General features: G+C 35.9%; 4 protein-coding genes across 4 annotated transcripts; 3 read left to right on the top strand and 1 right to left on the bottom strand.

Annotated features, from left to right (window-relative positions):
* Positions 1-573: 573 nt before the first annotated feature.
* On the top strand, positions 574-2,483 carry LOC110895148 (L10-interacting MYB domain-containing protein). The gene is made up of 3 exons (XM_022142428.2): positions 574-942; positions 1,018-1,228; positions 2,108-2,483. The coding sequence occupies exons 1-3, from the start codon at positions 589-591 to the stop codon at positions 2,182-2,184; spliced, it is 642 nt and encodes a 213-aa protein (XP_021998120.1). The 5' UTR covers positions 574-588; the 3' UTR covers positions 2,185-2,483.
* LOC110892993 (putative nuclease HARBI1) lies at positions 2,187-3,068 on the top strand. Its single transcript, XM_022140119.1, has 2 exons — positions 2,187-2,511; positions 2,584-3,068. The coding sequence occupies exons 1-2, from the start codon at positions 2,187-2,189 to the stop codon at positions 3,066-3,068; spliced, it is 810 nt and encodes a 269-aa protein (XP_021995811.1).
* Positions 3,069-3,457: 389 nt separating this feature from the next.
* Positions 3,458-5,125, top strand: LOC110895149 (ras-related protein RABA1f). Its single transcript, XM_022142429.2, has 2 exons — positions 3,458-3,821; positions 4,505-5,125. Exons 1-2 carry the CDS (start codon positions 3,601-3,603, stop codon positions 4,935-4,937), a joined length of 654 nt encoding a protein of 217 aa, XP_021998121.1. The 5' UTR covers positions 3,458-3,600; the 3' UTR covers positions 4,938-5,125.
* Positions 5,126-6,163: 1,038 nt separating this feature from the next.
* On the bottom strand, positions 6,164-11,702 carry LOC110895151 (probable E3 ubiquitin-protein ligase ZFP1). The gene is made up of 7 exons (XM_022142430.2): positions 11,577-11,702; positions 11,325-11,382; positions 9,593-10,315; positions 8,747-9,093; positions 8,571-8,669; positions 8,351-8,494; positions 6,164-6,617 (listed from the first exon to the last, which is right to left on the bottom strand). The coding sequence occupies exons 3-7, from the start codon at positions 10,284-10,286 to the stop codon at positions 6,471-6,473; spliced, it is 1,431 nt and encodes a 476-aa protein (XP_021998122.1). The 5' UTR covers positions 10,287-10,315; positions 11,325-11,382; positions 11,577-11,702; the 3' UTR covers positions 6,164-6,470.
* Between the last annotated feature and the right edge of the window lie 3,031 nt (positions 11,703-14,733).

The raw sequence follows: 14,733 nt of genomic DNA, 5'->3' as shown, positions 1-14,733 counted from the left end.
CCCGAGTACCTCCCGAGTACTCCCGAATCCGACTAGGGAGCGCCTAGCGACTTTTGCAACCATGGCAGTAAGGTAATTTTGTTAACCATCTGTTCTTGACCTTTAATCGCTTTTGTTAATCGCTTTTGTTCTTCACGGCAGTAAGGTGGTGTTTAGGTTATAGCTTTTGTTAACCATCTGTTCTTGACCTTTAATCGCTTTTGTTAATCGCTTTTGTTCTTCACGGCAGTAATTTTGTTAACCATCTGTTCTTGACCATCTGCTTTTGTTAACCATCTGCTTTTGTTAATCGCTTTTGTTCTTGAGTTTGTTGTTAATTTTGTTTGTTTATTCTCTGTGTTTATTCAAGGTCTGCGATTTTGACATGTATTGAGTTTGTTGTTAATTTTGACATGTATAATCTCTGTTGTTAATTTTGACATGTATAATCTCTGTTGTTAATTTTGTTTGACATGTATAATCTTGACATGTATAATCTTGAGTTTGTTGTATAATCTTGACATGTATAATCTTGACATGTATAATCTTGAGTTTGTTGTATAATCTTGAGTTTGTTCTAGCGATTTTTACAGTTTTTGCATTCAGAAAATGGATGAAAACCATCCAAATGTTGTTTGTTTTGAAACACCACCTAACAAGGTTAGATCAAAATTTAAGTGGGATGATATTACGTTCAAGGAGTTTATCAATGCATGCGTGCTTGAAGTTGAAAGAGGGAATAAACCCACTACGTCCTTTACTAAGGCTGGGTGGGCGAATATATTACAAACCATGAACGAAAAAACAGGTAAAACCCTTGATAAAAAACAAATGACAAACAAATGGGATAGCATGAAAAAAGAATGGAAGATTTATGACCGCCTGATGAGACTTGAAACTGGGATTGGTGGGACGAGAAGCTTCATCGACGCATCGCCCGAGTGGTGGGATGAGAAAATAAAGGTAAGTTATAATAAACTTATAATTAAAGACATAATGCAAGGCTACTCTAAGTTTTATTTTATGTTTTTGTTGTAGGAAGATAAAGACTTTGCCAAATTTAGGGGTGCAGATTTGAGCATCTATGAGTCGGATTATGCTACTTTGTTTCGGGATTCGGTTGCCACCGGAGAAAACGCTATGACTCCGTTACAATTTCAAAAGGATAGCACCGTGAGCGGTGTTCGAAGTGAAGAAAATATTGAGGGCAAAGGCGATAGTGATGAAATAAGTTTAGGTGATGATGATGGTTTGTTTCCTAGTTTCGTCGAAAGTAGTTCGAGTAAAAGGAAGAAATCTAAGAATGTTACTCACAAACGTTCAACCAAGAGCAAAACGTCATCTTTCGAGGACAAGCTTGATGTAGTATTAGATGCGTTATCAACAAAAAGCACACAAACTTTTCCACCAAATGATGCCTCCCCAACAATTGTAGATTGCATGAACATTGTCATCACTTTTCCCGGTTTCGAAGAAGATTCACAAGATTATACACGTGCATTGCGTGTTTTAATCAAAAAGCCAAACCGTGAAGCGTTTATGTATCCAACAACTCATGCAGCAAAGATGAAGCTCCTTAAGTCTCTTATGGAAGAATGATTTGTCATTTTATGTTTTGTGTTATCGTTTGACATTATGTGATATCGTTTGACATTGTGTTTTATTTCTACCTTTAAAATTTATGCTACCTTTTGACATTGTGGTTTATTTCTACCTTTAAAATTTCTACTTTTTATATAATGTATTATTGTTTACATTTTTGTATTAATAGGATGGACAGTGATGACTCTGATTCGTATGACGGTGATGAAGAAAATTTTGTGGATGAGGATATAGAATTCAAAAGGTTATGTGGAATAGCTGTCCAAGGGATAATAATAGCTCGTGACTTGCATAATACAAGAAGGCCATGTCACACGTCGGGTCGAACAGGCCACATGTATATTAATGAAATATTAACTGGCCATCCTAGACGGTGTTATGAAATATTTAGGTTGCACGTGCCAGTTTTTAGACAGTTATGCAGAGATCTTGTTACGAATTACGGATTGAAACAAACCCGTAATGTGTCTGTCGAGGAGTCGGTCGGAATCTTCTTGATGACTTTGGCTCATGGGTGTACAAATAGGTTTGTCCAAGAATCTTTTAATCATTCTGGAGAAACCATTCATAGACATTTCCATGCAGTGTTGGCGGCGGTGCTAAAGATGAGTGCTGACATCATCAAGCCATCCGCAAACTATAATGATGATGTACCTGATTATATATTAAATAATCCTCGGTATTATCCAATATTCAAGGATTGCATTGGGGCTATTGATGGGACTCACGTGAGGGCATCAGTTCGATCGAAGGACCAACCGAAATACATTGGTCGAAAAGGATATGCGACACAAAATATAATGGCTGTTTGTGATTTTAACATGTGCTTTACATTCGTATGGGCTGGATGGGAGGGTAGTGCACATGACACCCGAATCTTCAATGAAGCCTTACGGAGGCCGGAGCTTAATTTCCCACATCCAATGGGTGGTTAGTATAATGCAATTTTTATGTTTTTAATACTTGTTTGAAATGACAAACAACTGTTTTTTATATTTGTAGGTAAATATTACGTTGTTGATGCCGGATACCCAAATATTAATGGGTATCTTGCTCCATACAAAGGTCAAAGCATTCGTTATCATATACCAGAATTTCGACGTGGACAGAGTAGTGCTATGCGTGCTCCTCGCGGACCAAAAGAGACACTTAACTATCACCACTCGTCATTGCGGAATATTATTGAGCGGACCTTTGGAGTGTGGAAAGCTAGGTGGGCGTTATTGAGAGATATGCATGTTAATTACACATACGAGCACCAAGTGAGTATTGTGATAGCATCGATGGCGGTCCATAACTTTATTAGAAAGACCAGTAGCTTTGATGAAGCATTTAACACGGCCCAACAAGAATCTTACATTCCTCGTGGTACTAGTAATGCACTTCATGAAGAAGTTCCGTCAACAAATCGTACGAATGATGGTTGTACGTATATGCAAGCGAGAAGAGATTGTATTGCGCTAGATATAATGGAATCACGGACATGAGCATATTATGATATTAGTGTGTCATTATGTGGATTTTTATGTTTTTTATGAATCGGAATGTAATATTATTATGGTCTAATCAGAAAATTATAAAATATGTAATGGAATTTTATGTTACATGTTTCGTAAAATGTTTTCCAATAACCTAGAGAGGAAAAAAAAATTAGCTAAACCAAACAATTTTTAAAGAAATGCCCTTTTTGGTCATTTTACATGAATAAGTTAAACCAAACACTCTTCAAAAAAGCTACTTATTAACTTATTGCCTTAAAACCCAAACACTTTTTTAAAAATTCCTTTTAACAAAAGTCCTTTTGTAAAAAGTCCTTTTCTTCAAAATAAGCTGACCCAAACACCCTCTAAATAAGAACACCCCAAGGAAAAAAAAAAAAAAAAACTCGACCAACACCTTTCAAACCTCGAGACGCGTCGGCGCCTATTCACTTTTGCATGAATCAAGGCCCTTTCCAGTTCCACTCCATTTTCATCATCTTTTCATACTCCAAAACTTTCAACTCATTCGTTGAATTTGATGGCGGCGTATAGATCTGACGATGACTATGATTACCTCTTCAAAGTCGTTCTCATCGGCGACTCCGGTGTCGGAAAATCCAATTTACTTTCCAGGTTTACCAGAAACGAGTTCACCCTTGAATCCAAGTCAACCATCGGCGTTGAATTCGCCACCAGAAGCATCCGTCTTCATGACAAGATCATCAAGGCTCAGATTTGGGATACTGCTGGTCAAGAGAGGTGTGTTTTCTTGATTTCTTCTACCAAAATCATGTAATTCGTTGTTAACGATATGAAACTTCTGTTTATTATTGACATGACACGAATCCTGCACAACATATTTTGGGCCGGTTAATATGACCTGTTATATTAACTGGTCGGTTTCGGGTTGAACTGTTAACCCGTTTAAGTATTAAAGAAAATAAACTTTTTATTTTGTTTATTTCTTTCTCCAATTTTTTTAAGAAATCCATTTTCAAGAGTTTCAACATATTTCATAAAAACTATTCATATTACTCGTATTACAGCCCAATGGGTGCTTATAACTCGTTAAAATGTATGACTAGTTTAAAAAAATGGGTCGTGTTTAGGTTGACTTGGATTTATGTGCGTGCAGGTTAGCGCTAAGATCTTTGACACGAATAATAATATGGGTTGGGTTTGGGTTGCCCGCCAGCCAACCGACACTGTTGACACCCCTAGTGAAATTAGGTGCTTTTAGTCTTTAGTTGTTGTTTTCTAGGGTTTGTGATATTTTGATTCGAGTTATGTGACTTACAGATACTATATCTGTTTTATAGTTAAAACATTATTTATTTTACTTGTGTTATCAAAGCTGAAAAAAATTCTTCATTGCTTTGAAAACTAGAATTAACTTGTTTGACCCGCAATAATCGATAGATATCTCTAACTCAAGAACACAGGTACCGTGCAATCACAAGTGCATACTACAGAGGAGCTGTTGGCGCTTTGCTCGTCTACGACACAACCCGCCACGTCACCTTCGAGAACGTTGAAAGATGGCTAAAAGAGCTCAGAGACCACAGTGACTCAAACATAGTAATAATGCTAGTAGGAAACAAATCAGATTTACGCCACTTGCGTGCAGTTACCACAGAAGATGCAAAAACCTTTGCTGAAAAGGAAAACACATATTTCATGGAAACATCGGCTCTCGAGTCCCTAAACGTTGACAATGCTTTCACCGAAGTTTTAACACAAATATACCATGTGGTTAGCCGAAAAGCCCTTGATATCGGAGAAGATTCTGCAGCGTTACCTAAGGGTCAGACAATTAATGTCGGGTCAAAAGATGATGTTTCGGCCATGAAGAAAGTCGGTTGCTGTTCTACTTAACAACAATAGTAGAGATCAAACTACTGGTATTACTTCAAATTTTCATGGTGTTTTTGTATTTGTTTGATAGGTTAACTAGTGGATCTTGTATTATATATTTGGGGGTTTGAAACAATTTTCTTTTTGGGCACCGAATTTAAACATTACTTTGTTTTCGATTGTGAAGATAACACCCGATTTGAACGTTACTTTGTTTTCGACCATGAAGATACTACCTGAAAACGTTGAGCATGATGATTCTGTTGGACGGATATGGTTGTCTCGCTGTTTTATTATGGGGTTGTAATTTCTGACACGACATGAAAAAAATAAGGAAAAATTACAAGTTTTGTCCTTTATCTTTATACCACTTTTCAGGCGGTGTCTTTTTTAATGAATATTGACAGGCGGTGTCCTTTACTAAGTATTTTGTTGCAAGTTTAGTCCTTTACACCCAACCCAGTTAAAAAACCCTGTTAATTGTTGACAGGCGGTGTCCTTTACTAAGTAATTTATTGCAAGTTTAGTCCTTTGCCTATGTATTTTGTTGCAAGTTTAGTCCTTTACACCCAACAATTAACAGGGTTTTTTAATTGGGTTGGGTGTAAAGGACTAAACTTGCAACAAAAAACCTAGTAAAGGACACTGTCTGTCAACATTTCTTAAAAAGGATACCGTCTGAAAAGTGGTATAAAGATAAAGGACAAAACTTGTAATTTTTACAAAAAATAAAGTTTTGGGTTGTGCTATCTATTTCTAGCCCATTTAATAAACGGGTCTTGTTAGGGTTGTCTTGTTTAATCGAAGTTGGATAAGGGGTCATGTTTTGGTTGCCTTGTTTACTTGTTTATTTAAAGAGGTTGACCTATTAACTAGTTGACGACATATTTAACCCATTTACAACGCTTCAACCCGTTTGACATTTCTAGATCAACTTGGCATGTTCAGGTTAAACGATTTTATGTGTCTGGGTTAATGTGGATGTCTTTCAACCATGTTCGGTTCAACGATTCAATACATACCATATTTATTATTGTAATGCAAACTAATGATTTTCTTTTGTAAAAATACCGGTTCTAACCGTCAAAACCGAACTGTTAAACCGCCAAATAGGTGGGTCCGGCCAACTTGAGCAGTTTGGTTTGTCATTTACCGAAACTTCCATTAGCGATCCATTAAAAAAATTTCACCAAAACTAGCCGGACCCGATACATTCCAATCTATGAACATTCAAAACAAACGAAAACGATTCAATGAATGTTCAACCTGATATTAACATTCATAAGTACATATTACGCCAGACAGGTCATCCACCAAAAGTCTGTACAAAAAGGTTCATCCGAGATTACGATTACGGTTCTTTTTCAACAGTTTGTTAACCGTCACGTCTCAGAAAGAAACAAAACCAAGTTTCCATATTTACCATAATTTATAAAAGAGAGAGGAGAACAACACCACCACCTCTTTTACTTGTATATTTATATCAGAAAACAAACAAGACCGGCCGAACTGTTTCAAGCCCACTTCTTGTTTCTCTTCCCGTTTCTTCGGCTTTTACGACTCCTTCGCTTTTGCCGCAAGCGCTGTTGATTTGCAAACCGGGCATGTGTTCTTCACAGCCAACCACTTTTTCACACACTCGACATGGTATTCGTGCCCGCAATCTAGGACCCCGATTTGTTCTTGGTCATCATAATTAGTCTGTAAAAGTAGAAATAACGAGTGAATTAAAACCGTCAAATAATTTAAATTTTCTATTTTAGGTAACCCGTACGGGTTAAAATGACGACGTTGCAGCTTATGATTATAACTTTGACCAAGTTGACCTTTTCCCATAGCACATGGAAACCGGTTAACTTAGAAGATCGCCTCGAATGAATGTTTTAAAGATCTTGATGGTTAAGTCTGACCTAACTAGAGTTGGCATACCTAAGATAGAAATTTGACCAAAGTTGGTTTACTGTTTTATGCACTTTGTGCAGTAAATTTATTGCAAAGTTTACTCTTTTCTATGGCAAGCATATATTGTTTGAATTAATACCATATAAAACCAACATACTTTCGTATTTTTTTACGAAAAAGTTCCTCATCCTAATTTTGGTGTATGAAAATCTCTCCAACTTATAAAAATACACAAAAATGTTACCAAACAAATTTTTGTATTACCCTTAAACTTGTCTAAAATGCACATGCTTGTGAAAAAAAAAAAAAAATAATAATAATAATAATAATAATAATAATAATAATAATAATAATAATAATAATAATAATAATAATCAGTTGTTGACTCTTAAATTGGTCAATATAAGATGGTATAATTTCTTTTTTTGCCAAAAAATATAAACAACAAACTCAATCAACATAATGGCCATGGTAATAAGCAAGTAGGAACTAAAACTGCAAATATATATATATATATATATATATATATATATATATATATATATATATATATATATATATATATAGGATAGGAGTTGGCCAGAAAGTCCAAATTTCCTAAAAAGTGTAAAAAGTCATAAAACACCATAATGTCAACCATAAAACACACCAAAAACCCACAAATAATATGATGAAGATTACTAAAACATCATGTATGTGGGTTTTGTGTTGTGTTTTAGATGTTAAGGCTCTGATTGTGGAATGACAAATATTATTGTGTTTTATGTTGTTTAGCATTGTGTGTTTTATATTCATAGTTCTACGATGGTGTGTTTGAAGTTTTTATGGACTATTAGAGTTTGAATATGGTGTTTTAGTAATATTCATTCTATTATTTGTGAGTTTTAGGTGTGTTTTATGCCTGAAATTATTGTGTTTTATGACTTTTTACACTTTTTAGGAATATATATATATATATAGAGTAAGGTTAACATACAAAAAGCCTTATCATACATCACGTAGGAGACAATGGTAACCGTTGGATCAGGTGTATAATCACGCATGGGACCACATAATCACACATGGGACCACATAATCACGCATGGGACCACATAATCACGCATGGGACTATAATCACGCACGTTCTATGATAATAACGCACGTTATATTTTTTGTCATGTATGTTAATGTAGGTTAAGCCTTGAAGTACATTATACTTTCTCTCTCTCTCTCTATATATATATATATATATATATATATATATATAAAGTGCAAGGATCAAATACAAATGAATCTTAGCGTGCTAAACATGAGGAGTGAAGGAAGATTTTTTTTCTGAAATTTTTTTCCATCTATTTAAACATGTTTTTAGTTGAAATTTATTTTTTGTATAGTTACTCTAGTAGAGTAATATTCAGTAATTATATAATTTTTTTAGGTTTTAGGATTAAAATACATGCTTAACTAGATGGGTCCCCTTCTCACGTTTAGCATGTTAAGACCCGTTTGTACAATAACCTTACCCTATAAATAAATTATAATTCATGAAATACCTGACAAATCACGCAAGAGTTAAGTTCTTGATCAGCAGAAGATATCGACATAGCAAGTACTCGAGTTTTTAGATGTTCTAGAATGAATTCATCTGACAGACCCGAGCCAGCACTACCGATCTGTTCTCCAAGTGCAACAAGCTCCTGCAACCGATAGAAAAAATGTTACAGAAACGACATAAAAATGGTGTGTTATGTTAAGTTAAATCATATAACTTGCCTCGTAAGACATGTGATCTATATCCAAACGCATGTCTCTATGCTGATCGACCGAGTTTCCTACTTCATGATAACCAGAGATATCGAGAATCGCAACGCCCTACGTATAAAAAACACGTAATTAGCGCAAAAAAAAACAGCATATAAAAGCCACAATTTCCCGTCTAAAAATGTTACATCTTCAGGGAGAACTCTTAAATGGGGAAAGACCCGATGTCTAGCATTTGCCTCAACCATGAGCTCCCGTCGGTGAGGCCGAACAACCCCAACTCCATTTGGATGTGCGGGACCCACAAACCGGAAAGGATTTATAGTTGCGTTTGTTGGAAGCCTGCGAGAAGCTGACACAAGTTGAGAATGGAAGTCTATATTAGGGCCTTGCATTGGCGGCGGGCAGTGGAGATTGTGATGTGGCGTGATGGCTGTCGGGTGCACGAAAGGTGTCGGATTTCGGTTGCTCGGTGTGACTTGATATCCATGTAATCCTACATTCGCAGCCTCCATACCACCCCCATTGATAGGTCCTGCAACAGGTAAGTAACTAAATTTTAAAGGTTACCAAAAATGCGACTTTAATGAAACATACCGCGTTGTGATTCTCATTGATGGTCACCAAAATTTTGGATTTGGTCCCTAACTTTCCAAAAGTACACGGATGGTCCCGGTGGCTTGCACTTTGTAAATTGTAACGCATTTAGTCCCCAACTTTGACAAAAGTTACATGGATGGTCCTTGCAGTTTGCACTTTGTAACACATTTGGTCCCCAACTTGGACCCGCTAAAATCTTTAGCTTTGTTGGTTGGGGACTAAATGCGTTACAAAGTGCAAACCACATGACCAGCTGTGAACTTTTGGAAAGCTAGGGACCAAATCCAAACTTTTGGTAAACCAGAGGGACCATCCGTGTACTTTACTCAAAATAAAATTACTATACAGCAGCCACTAAATCTGTCATGATATGCAAATTTTCTCTCTTAAGAAAGAAAAGAAAGTAGTGTCAAACATATACGCATCGAGATTACCTTGGAGATAGGGTAGACCGGGACCGTGATTCCACGAAAAAGCACCGCCATCATTACCATTACCGCAAAACGGTTGATCCATCCACGGGTTAGGAACCGCCTGAAGAGGATGAGCACCGTAATTACCCGGGATCAAATGGCCGCTACTATGAGTTAAAACCGGGTCAACCCCTCTATTTCTCCCACTTCTATGGACCGGTGGTTCCATGACCAACGACGGACCGTCCATCATTGTTCCTTCGGTGTTCATAGCCGAAGAACTCGATCCCACTGTCGGACAAAAATACTGAACGTTGTTCGGGAATCCTTCAGCGTTCTTTCGTTTAAATCCATCGACAAACTGACAGTTTTCCAAGGTTCCACGAATGTTGAAAAACGGTGATTGATCTTGCATCGCGTGAACCGGGAAAACGCGGGCACCGGCAGGTGTCATGAATACGTTGTTAGCGGGATGATGAAGATGATCGAGACCGTTGAATTGAGTGATGCCATGTGGCAAAGGTCCGTGAGTTTCTGGCATGTGTTGGGGATTGAAACTTGTTCGGTTTCCAGAGGGTGGTAATATTGTGTGATTATTAGTTGGTTGCGGGAAACTCGGTATACCACCGTAAGGTACTACACATGGTTCTGGATGGATCGGGCCGTGTTCCGTTTCGAGTATTGGACCCGTATAAAGGATGTTACGTTGTGCCATGTTCTTGAATGATGAATTGCAAGCAAATCCTGAAGAATCAAGAAAAGAATATGCATTAGATAATACAAAGAATATGCATTAGATAATACAGATCAATTTACCAATAGCGTATCACGCGAAATATGTTGTTGGATAACCTACTTAGGATGCTCTAAATTGACATCCACACCATCCATGAAGTGTTGTAAAATGCACTATCCGGTACGCGTATAACCTAAGTCCACTAACATGACAAAGAACACATATAGGGCTATAGGCAATGCGTTACATTTACTTTATAAGCCAAACAAGATTGCAAAAGTTTGATCGAAGCGCCAAACTCTCACCTAAACGTGCATTAAATTAATTGATGCAAGTATGTAACTACCATCTAAATGTGATTCAGCGAAAAGAAAATTGCAACAAAAGGCACATAGTCGAACTGATCAACAACGAACAAATTGTATAATACATCCCTACATAGCATTATAGCGCGTACTCTACACTCATTTGAGTTCAAAATCACAAAATTCACATACAAAAAACCAAGAGTGAAATTTCCCTAGATTTCTTTTTTTTTTTTCAAATAAGTAGTACATTTTAGTATACGATCGCTAAAACGCGGTTTTGTTCATTACTTAAGCTAATGTTTAACTACATAAACAATTCTATCGAAAACTAAAAGCAACCTTATAAAAAATTTCCTTTTTTTTTCTAGATAAATAACCAATCTCAAGTGTTCAAAGCCTGTAAATTATATGTACCCCTGAAAAAACATCAAGATTCAACCTTAAACCAAAAAAATCAGACAAAAAACAAAGATTCAACCTCAAGAAATATAACAAAACAAAATCAGACAACAAAAAACACAAGTTACCAATCTTGCAATCAACATTTACCGAAAAAAAGATTCATATTCTGGCTTTAATTTCATCTATTTCTTTCTAATTTCACAAACAAAATTGAACAACAAAAATCCCCCAAACAAGTCAACAAAAAACATAATTTCTCACTTCATAAAATCAAAAACAAAAACACAAAATATCATAAGAATCATACCTTTTTATCATCAACGAACACCAGAGCTCGAATTAAGTTACAAATTTGAGCCAAAAAAACCTGACAAAATACACGATCATCAACACATTAACAATCAAATTAAAAACCCTTATCCCCAAACCAATGATGATCAATTTACGTTCAAACAACATCGAGTTTGTGGCTTTTTATCTACTCAAAATACTTGAAACGAATTTTACAATTTACCAACAAAAATTGAAGAAAAATTGGGGAAAATTGATGAGGAACATACGTTGAAAGGGTTGATCGGAGCTTTTGACAGGGTTAATTCGATCGAAGATAATATTATTTGGGGAGAAAGAAAGAGATTCTTGAAATATGAAAACCCTCTTGTTGTCTACTTATTATTTCTCTAATTTTGGCTTTAACCGCAACTTTTTTGTGTTGTTACATAAATGTTTGTGTTATTACATAAATGTTTGTGTTATTACATGCTTTTTATTTTTGGTTTAGAGTTTATACATTAGTTTATTTATCTATTATTATTTTTTTGGTTATCTACTCATATTTTATTTTTCGTTTTTATTTTTGGTTTAGAGTTTATACATTATTTTATTTATCTATCATTATTTTTTTTTTTGTTATCTAAGAGTTTGGACAAACTTTTTGTAAGAGGATTGGTAGTTGAATTGGGTACTTATTTTTTTAACGGTTAATTGAATCACTGGATAAGCATTCTACGATGCTCTCAATTGAGTAAATACATCTCCTCCTATATAACGGTTAGAGTTAGATGCATACACAAGCTATCAGTTCGGGGAAAAGCCACCCACCCGAAGGCTCACTGCGGTAAAACTCAGTTTGGCTCGGTTTCGAACTGACGACCAGAGAGGCCTAGTTCTAAGCTTCATTGCCACCACCAATGTCCTTCCAAATGATGCTAGTAGAAGTTGAACTTGGAATCTCAAGTAGAGAAACCAAGTGACTAACCACTAAACCAACTTGCCAGGACTGAATTGGATACTTGTTAGTTGACTAGTTAGATAGGTGTCGACGAGGGCCTCCGTCTAGGCTTAGTCCCTTAGAATGATGACTGGGCCTAAGCCCATTTGGACTTTCCCAACATGTTTAAGAGGTCTGAGTGGGCCTAATTCTGAGAAGTCCATTCTTAAGCCAGCCCATTATGGGAATGGCCCAAGAATAGTGTTATAAAAGGAAAGTTCATCTTTCTGGAACAAGCAGGTTATTTCTCGCGTCCATTTGGGGCTCCTGCTTCCCTTAACTCTTTATTTTCTTACAACATACACTTGCTTACATTCATGTAATATTATCGTGGTTGATATGATACTGACTTGAGCGTCGGAGTGCCTTCGGGGCGATCCCCCCGGGCCCTCTAACAAGATTTTCATGTGGTTGCAGCTCAAGATTTGATATATCACAAGAGGAACCATCGTCAAGGCAATGAGAGGAGGAACCTGAACCGGATCTCGCCGAGTCTAAGGTTAGTAACGCCAAGTCGTTTTGATCTTGGATTCGACATTGGCGCCATCCATAGACCGAGTACAAGCGTGTCCCGGTCCCTGCATAGAAACGGCCAGATCTGTCCCTTTTGTGTGGCTTACACGATGTTCAAATCTACGTATACATCTCCGGTTTCAAAGGTTCTGAATTTCTTAACTATCTCGAACATTTCACTCTAAAAGTACATACAGAATTTGACTAAAAGTTACTGATCTGTGAGAAAAATATCACCATGCTAACGAGCATGTTTACTTGCTTTCAAGAATAAAGATTAAATAAATATTGAGCACTACATATCGTTTTCACATCTTCATAATAAAAACAATGTACCACTTTTTGATACCACAATGAAATGGCAATCACTTTTTGAAAAACAAAAACACAGATTATCAAAAGAATCATACCTTTTTATCATTAACGGACCCCAAAGATCAAATTAAGTTACAAATTTGAGCCGAAAATCCTAACAAAATACACGATCATCAACACATTAACAGTCAAATTAAAAACCCTTATCCCCAAACCAATGATTTACGTCCAAACAGTTTGTGGCTTTTTATCTAATCAAAATACTTGAAAACGAATTTTACCATTTACCAACAAAAATGAAGAAAAATTGGGGGAAATTGATGAAGAACATACGCTAAAGAGGGTTGATCGGAGTCGTTGAGGGTTAATTCTATTGAAGACAATATTGTTTGGGGAGAAAGAAAGAGATTCTTGATGAAATATGAAAACTCTCTTGTTGTGTACTTATTTCTCTAATTTGGTTACAATATTAGCAACTTTCTTTGTTATTCTTTTCCATATCTATGATTCCCATTTTTATACAAGTTATTACATAAATGTATGTGTTGTCTGTCCATGTCCTTTTTATTTTTGGTTTAGAGTTGACACATTATTTTATTTTATTTATTTATTTACTTTTTGTGTTATCTACTCATATTTTAATCTAGAGTAAATTGTCAAAATAGTTCCTAATGTTTGGTTATTTAGTCCACAAATCAAACCTTTTGAATCTGGTTCTCAGTGGCGGACTCAGGAATATTTTCATGGGGGTGCGGAACATTTTTAAAAATTTTAGGCCCCAAGGTATATAAGTAAAAAAAAATTGGTTCGTATCGGGTCGGTTCGAGTCAGGTCGGGTCATGTAAAACAAAAGAACATCAAACTAAATTTATATAATCATCAAAACATGTCAAACCTTGTTATAAACATAACTAAAACGTCGCCCTACGAGTTTTCATTTTTTGAAATCTATCCAAAACATCATCTAAACCTACTTTCTTAAGCAACTCTTTCTCTATATAACGTATACAACTATCACTTAAGTTTTCATCGCCAAATCAACGAATTCGGAAGATGTATCAACTTTCCTCTAGAGAAATCGGGCCATAACGTCCCTACTCATGGTTCTTATCGGCTATCACAAACAAATTGATATATAAGTTCATGGCTCCATAACATATTACATAATGTATCAAGTATTCAAGCCCCATAAATCATAATGTAAATCACACTAAAAATCATCTAAACATCATATACACCATTTAAAAAAAAACAAACAAACATCAGGTCTGATCGTATATAACACACAAAAAAAGACAAAATATCATCATCATCACTAACAAAATATACATATATAACCCCCACAAAATAACATATCATCACTAACAAGAAGCACACATGTCTCTTGCCATCAAAAATTCACTTCAAGTGGCTACCGGAGTGAGCTAGTTAAAGGTATTAGGTATTTGGGTTTAGTTATTTAGGTATTAAAAGTTATATAATTTTGGTAGTGTTTTTAAAAAAATAAGAGTTTACTAAAAATTTTAAATATAAATTGATAACACTTTTTACCTAAGAGGTGCGGACGGAAAATTCCAAGGGGTGCGGACGAAAAATTTCAAGGGGTGCGGACGAGATT

Source organism: Helianthus annuus, chromosome 12, assembly GCF_002127325.2.
Source record: "Helianthus annuus cultivar XRQ/B chromosome 12, HanXRQr2.0-SUNRISE, whole genome shotgun sequence".
Taxonomy (NCBI): domain Eukaryota; kingdom Viridiplantae; phylum Streptophyta; class Magnoliopsida; order Asterales; family Asteraceae; genus Helianthus; species Helianthus annuus.
Note: the sequence above shows the minus strand (reverse complement) of the source record. Positions and strands in the feature narration are given on the sequence as shown.

What these genes read in the sequence shown, in the direction of transcription:
- LOC110895148 (XM_022142428.2), top strand. Translation starts at nt 589, where the DNA reads ATGGATGAAAACCATCCAAATGTTGTTTGTTTTGAAACACCACCTAAC. An exon ending in GGTGGGATGAGAAAATAAAG is followed by an intron (nt 943 to 1,017) that starts GTAAGTTATAAT and finishes TTTTTGTTGTAG; the next exon opens with GAAGATAAAGACTTTGCCAA. An exon ending in AAGTTTAGGTGATGATGATG is followed by an intron (nt 1,229 to 2,107) that starts GTTTGTTTCCTA and finishes GTGTACAAATAG; the next exon opens with GTTTGTCCAAGAATCTTTTA.
- LOC110892993 (XM_022140119.1), top strand. Translation starts at nt 2,187, where the DNA reads ATGAGTGCTGACATCATCAAGCCATCCGCAAACTATAATGATGATGTA. An exon ending in TTTCCCACATCCAATGGGTG is followed by an intron (nt 2,512 to 2,583) that starts GTTAGTATAATG and finishes TTATATTTGTAG; the next exon opens with GTAAATATTACGTTGTTGAT.
- LOC110895149 (XM_022142429.2), top strand. Translation starts at nt 3,601, where the DNA reads ATGGCGGCGTATAGATCTGACGATGACTATGATTACCTCTTCAAAGTC. An exon ending in GATACTGCTGGTCAAGAGAG is followed by an intron (nt 3,822 to 4,504) that starts GTGTGTTTTCTT and finishes TCAAGAACACAG; the next exon opens with GTACCGTGCAATCACAAGTG.
- LOC110895151 (XM_022142430.2), bottom strand. Translation starts at nt 10,286, where the DNA reads ATGGCACAACGTAACATCCTTTATACGGGTCCAATACTCGAAACGGAA. An exon ending in TAAGAGTTCTCCCTGAAGAT is followed by an intron (nt 8,670 to 8,746) that starts GTAACATTTTTA and finishes TTTTATACGTAG; the next exon opens with GGCGTTGCGATTCTCGATAT. An exon ending in ACTCTTGCGTGATTTGTCAG is followed by an intron (nt 6,618 to 8,350) that starts GTATTTCATGAA and finishes CTACTTTTACAG; the next exon opens with ACTAATTATGATGACCAAGA.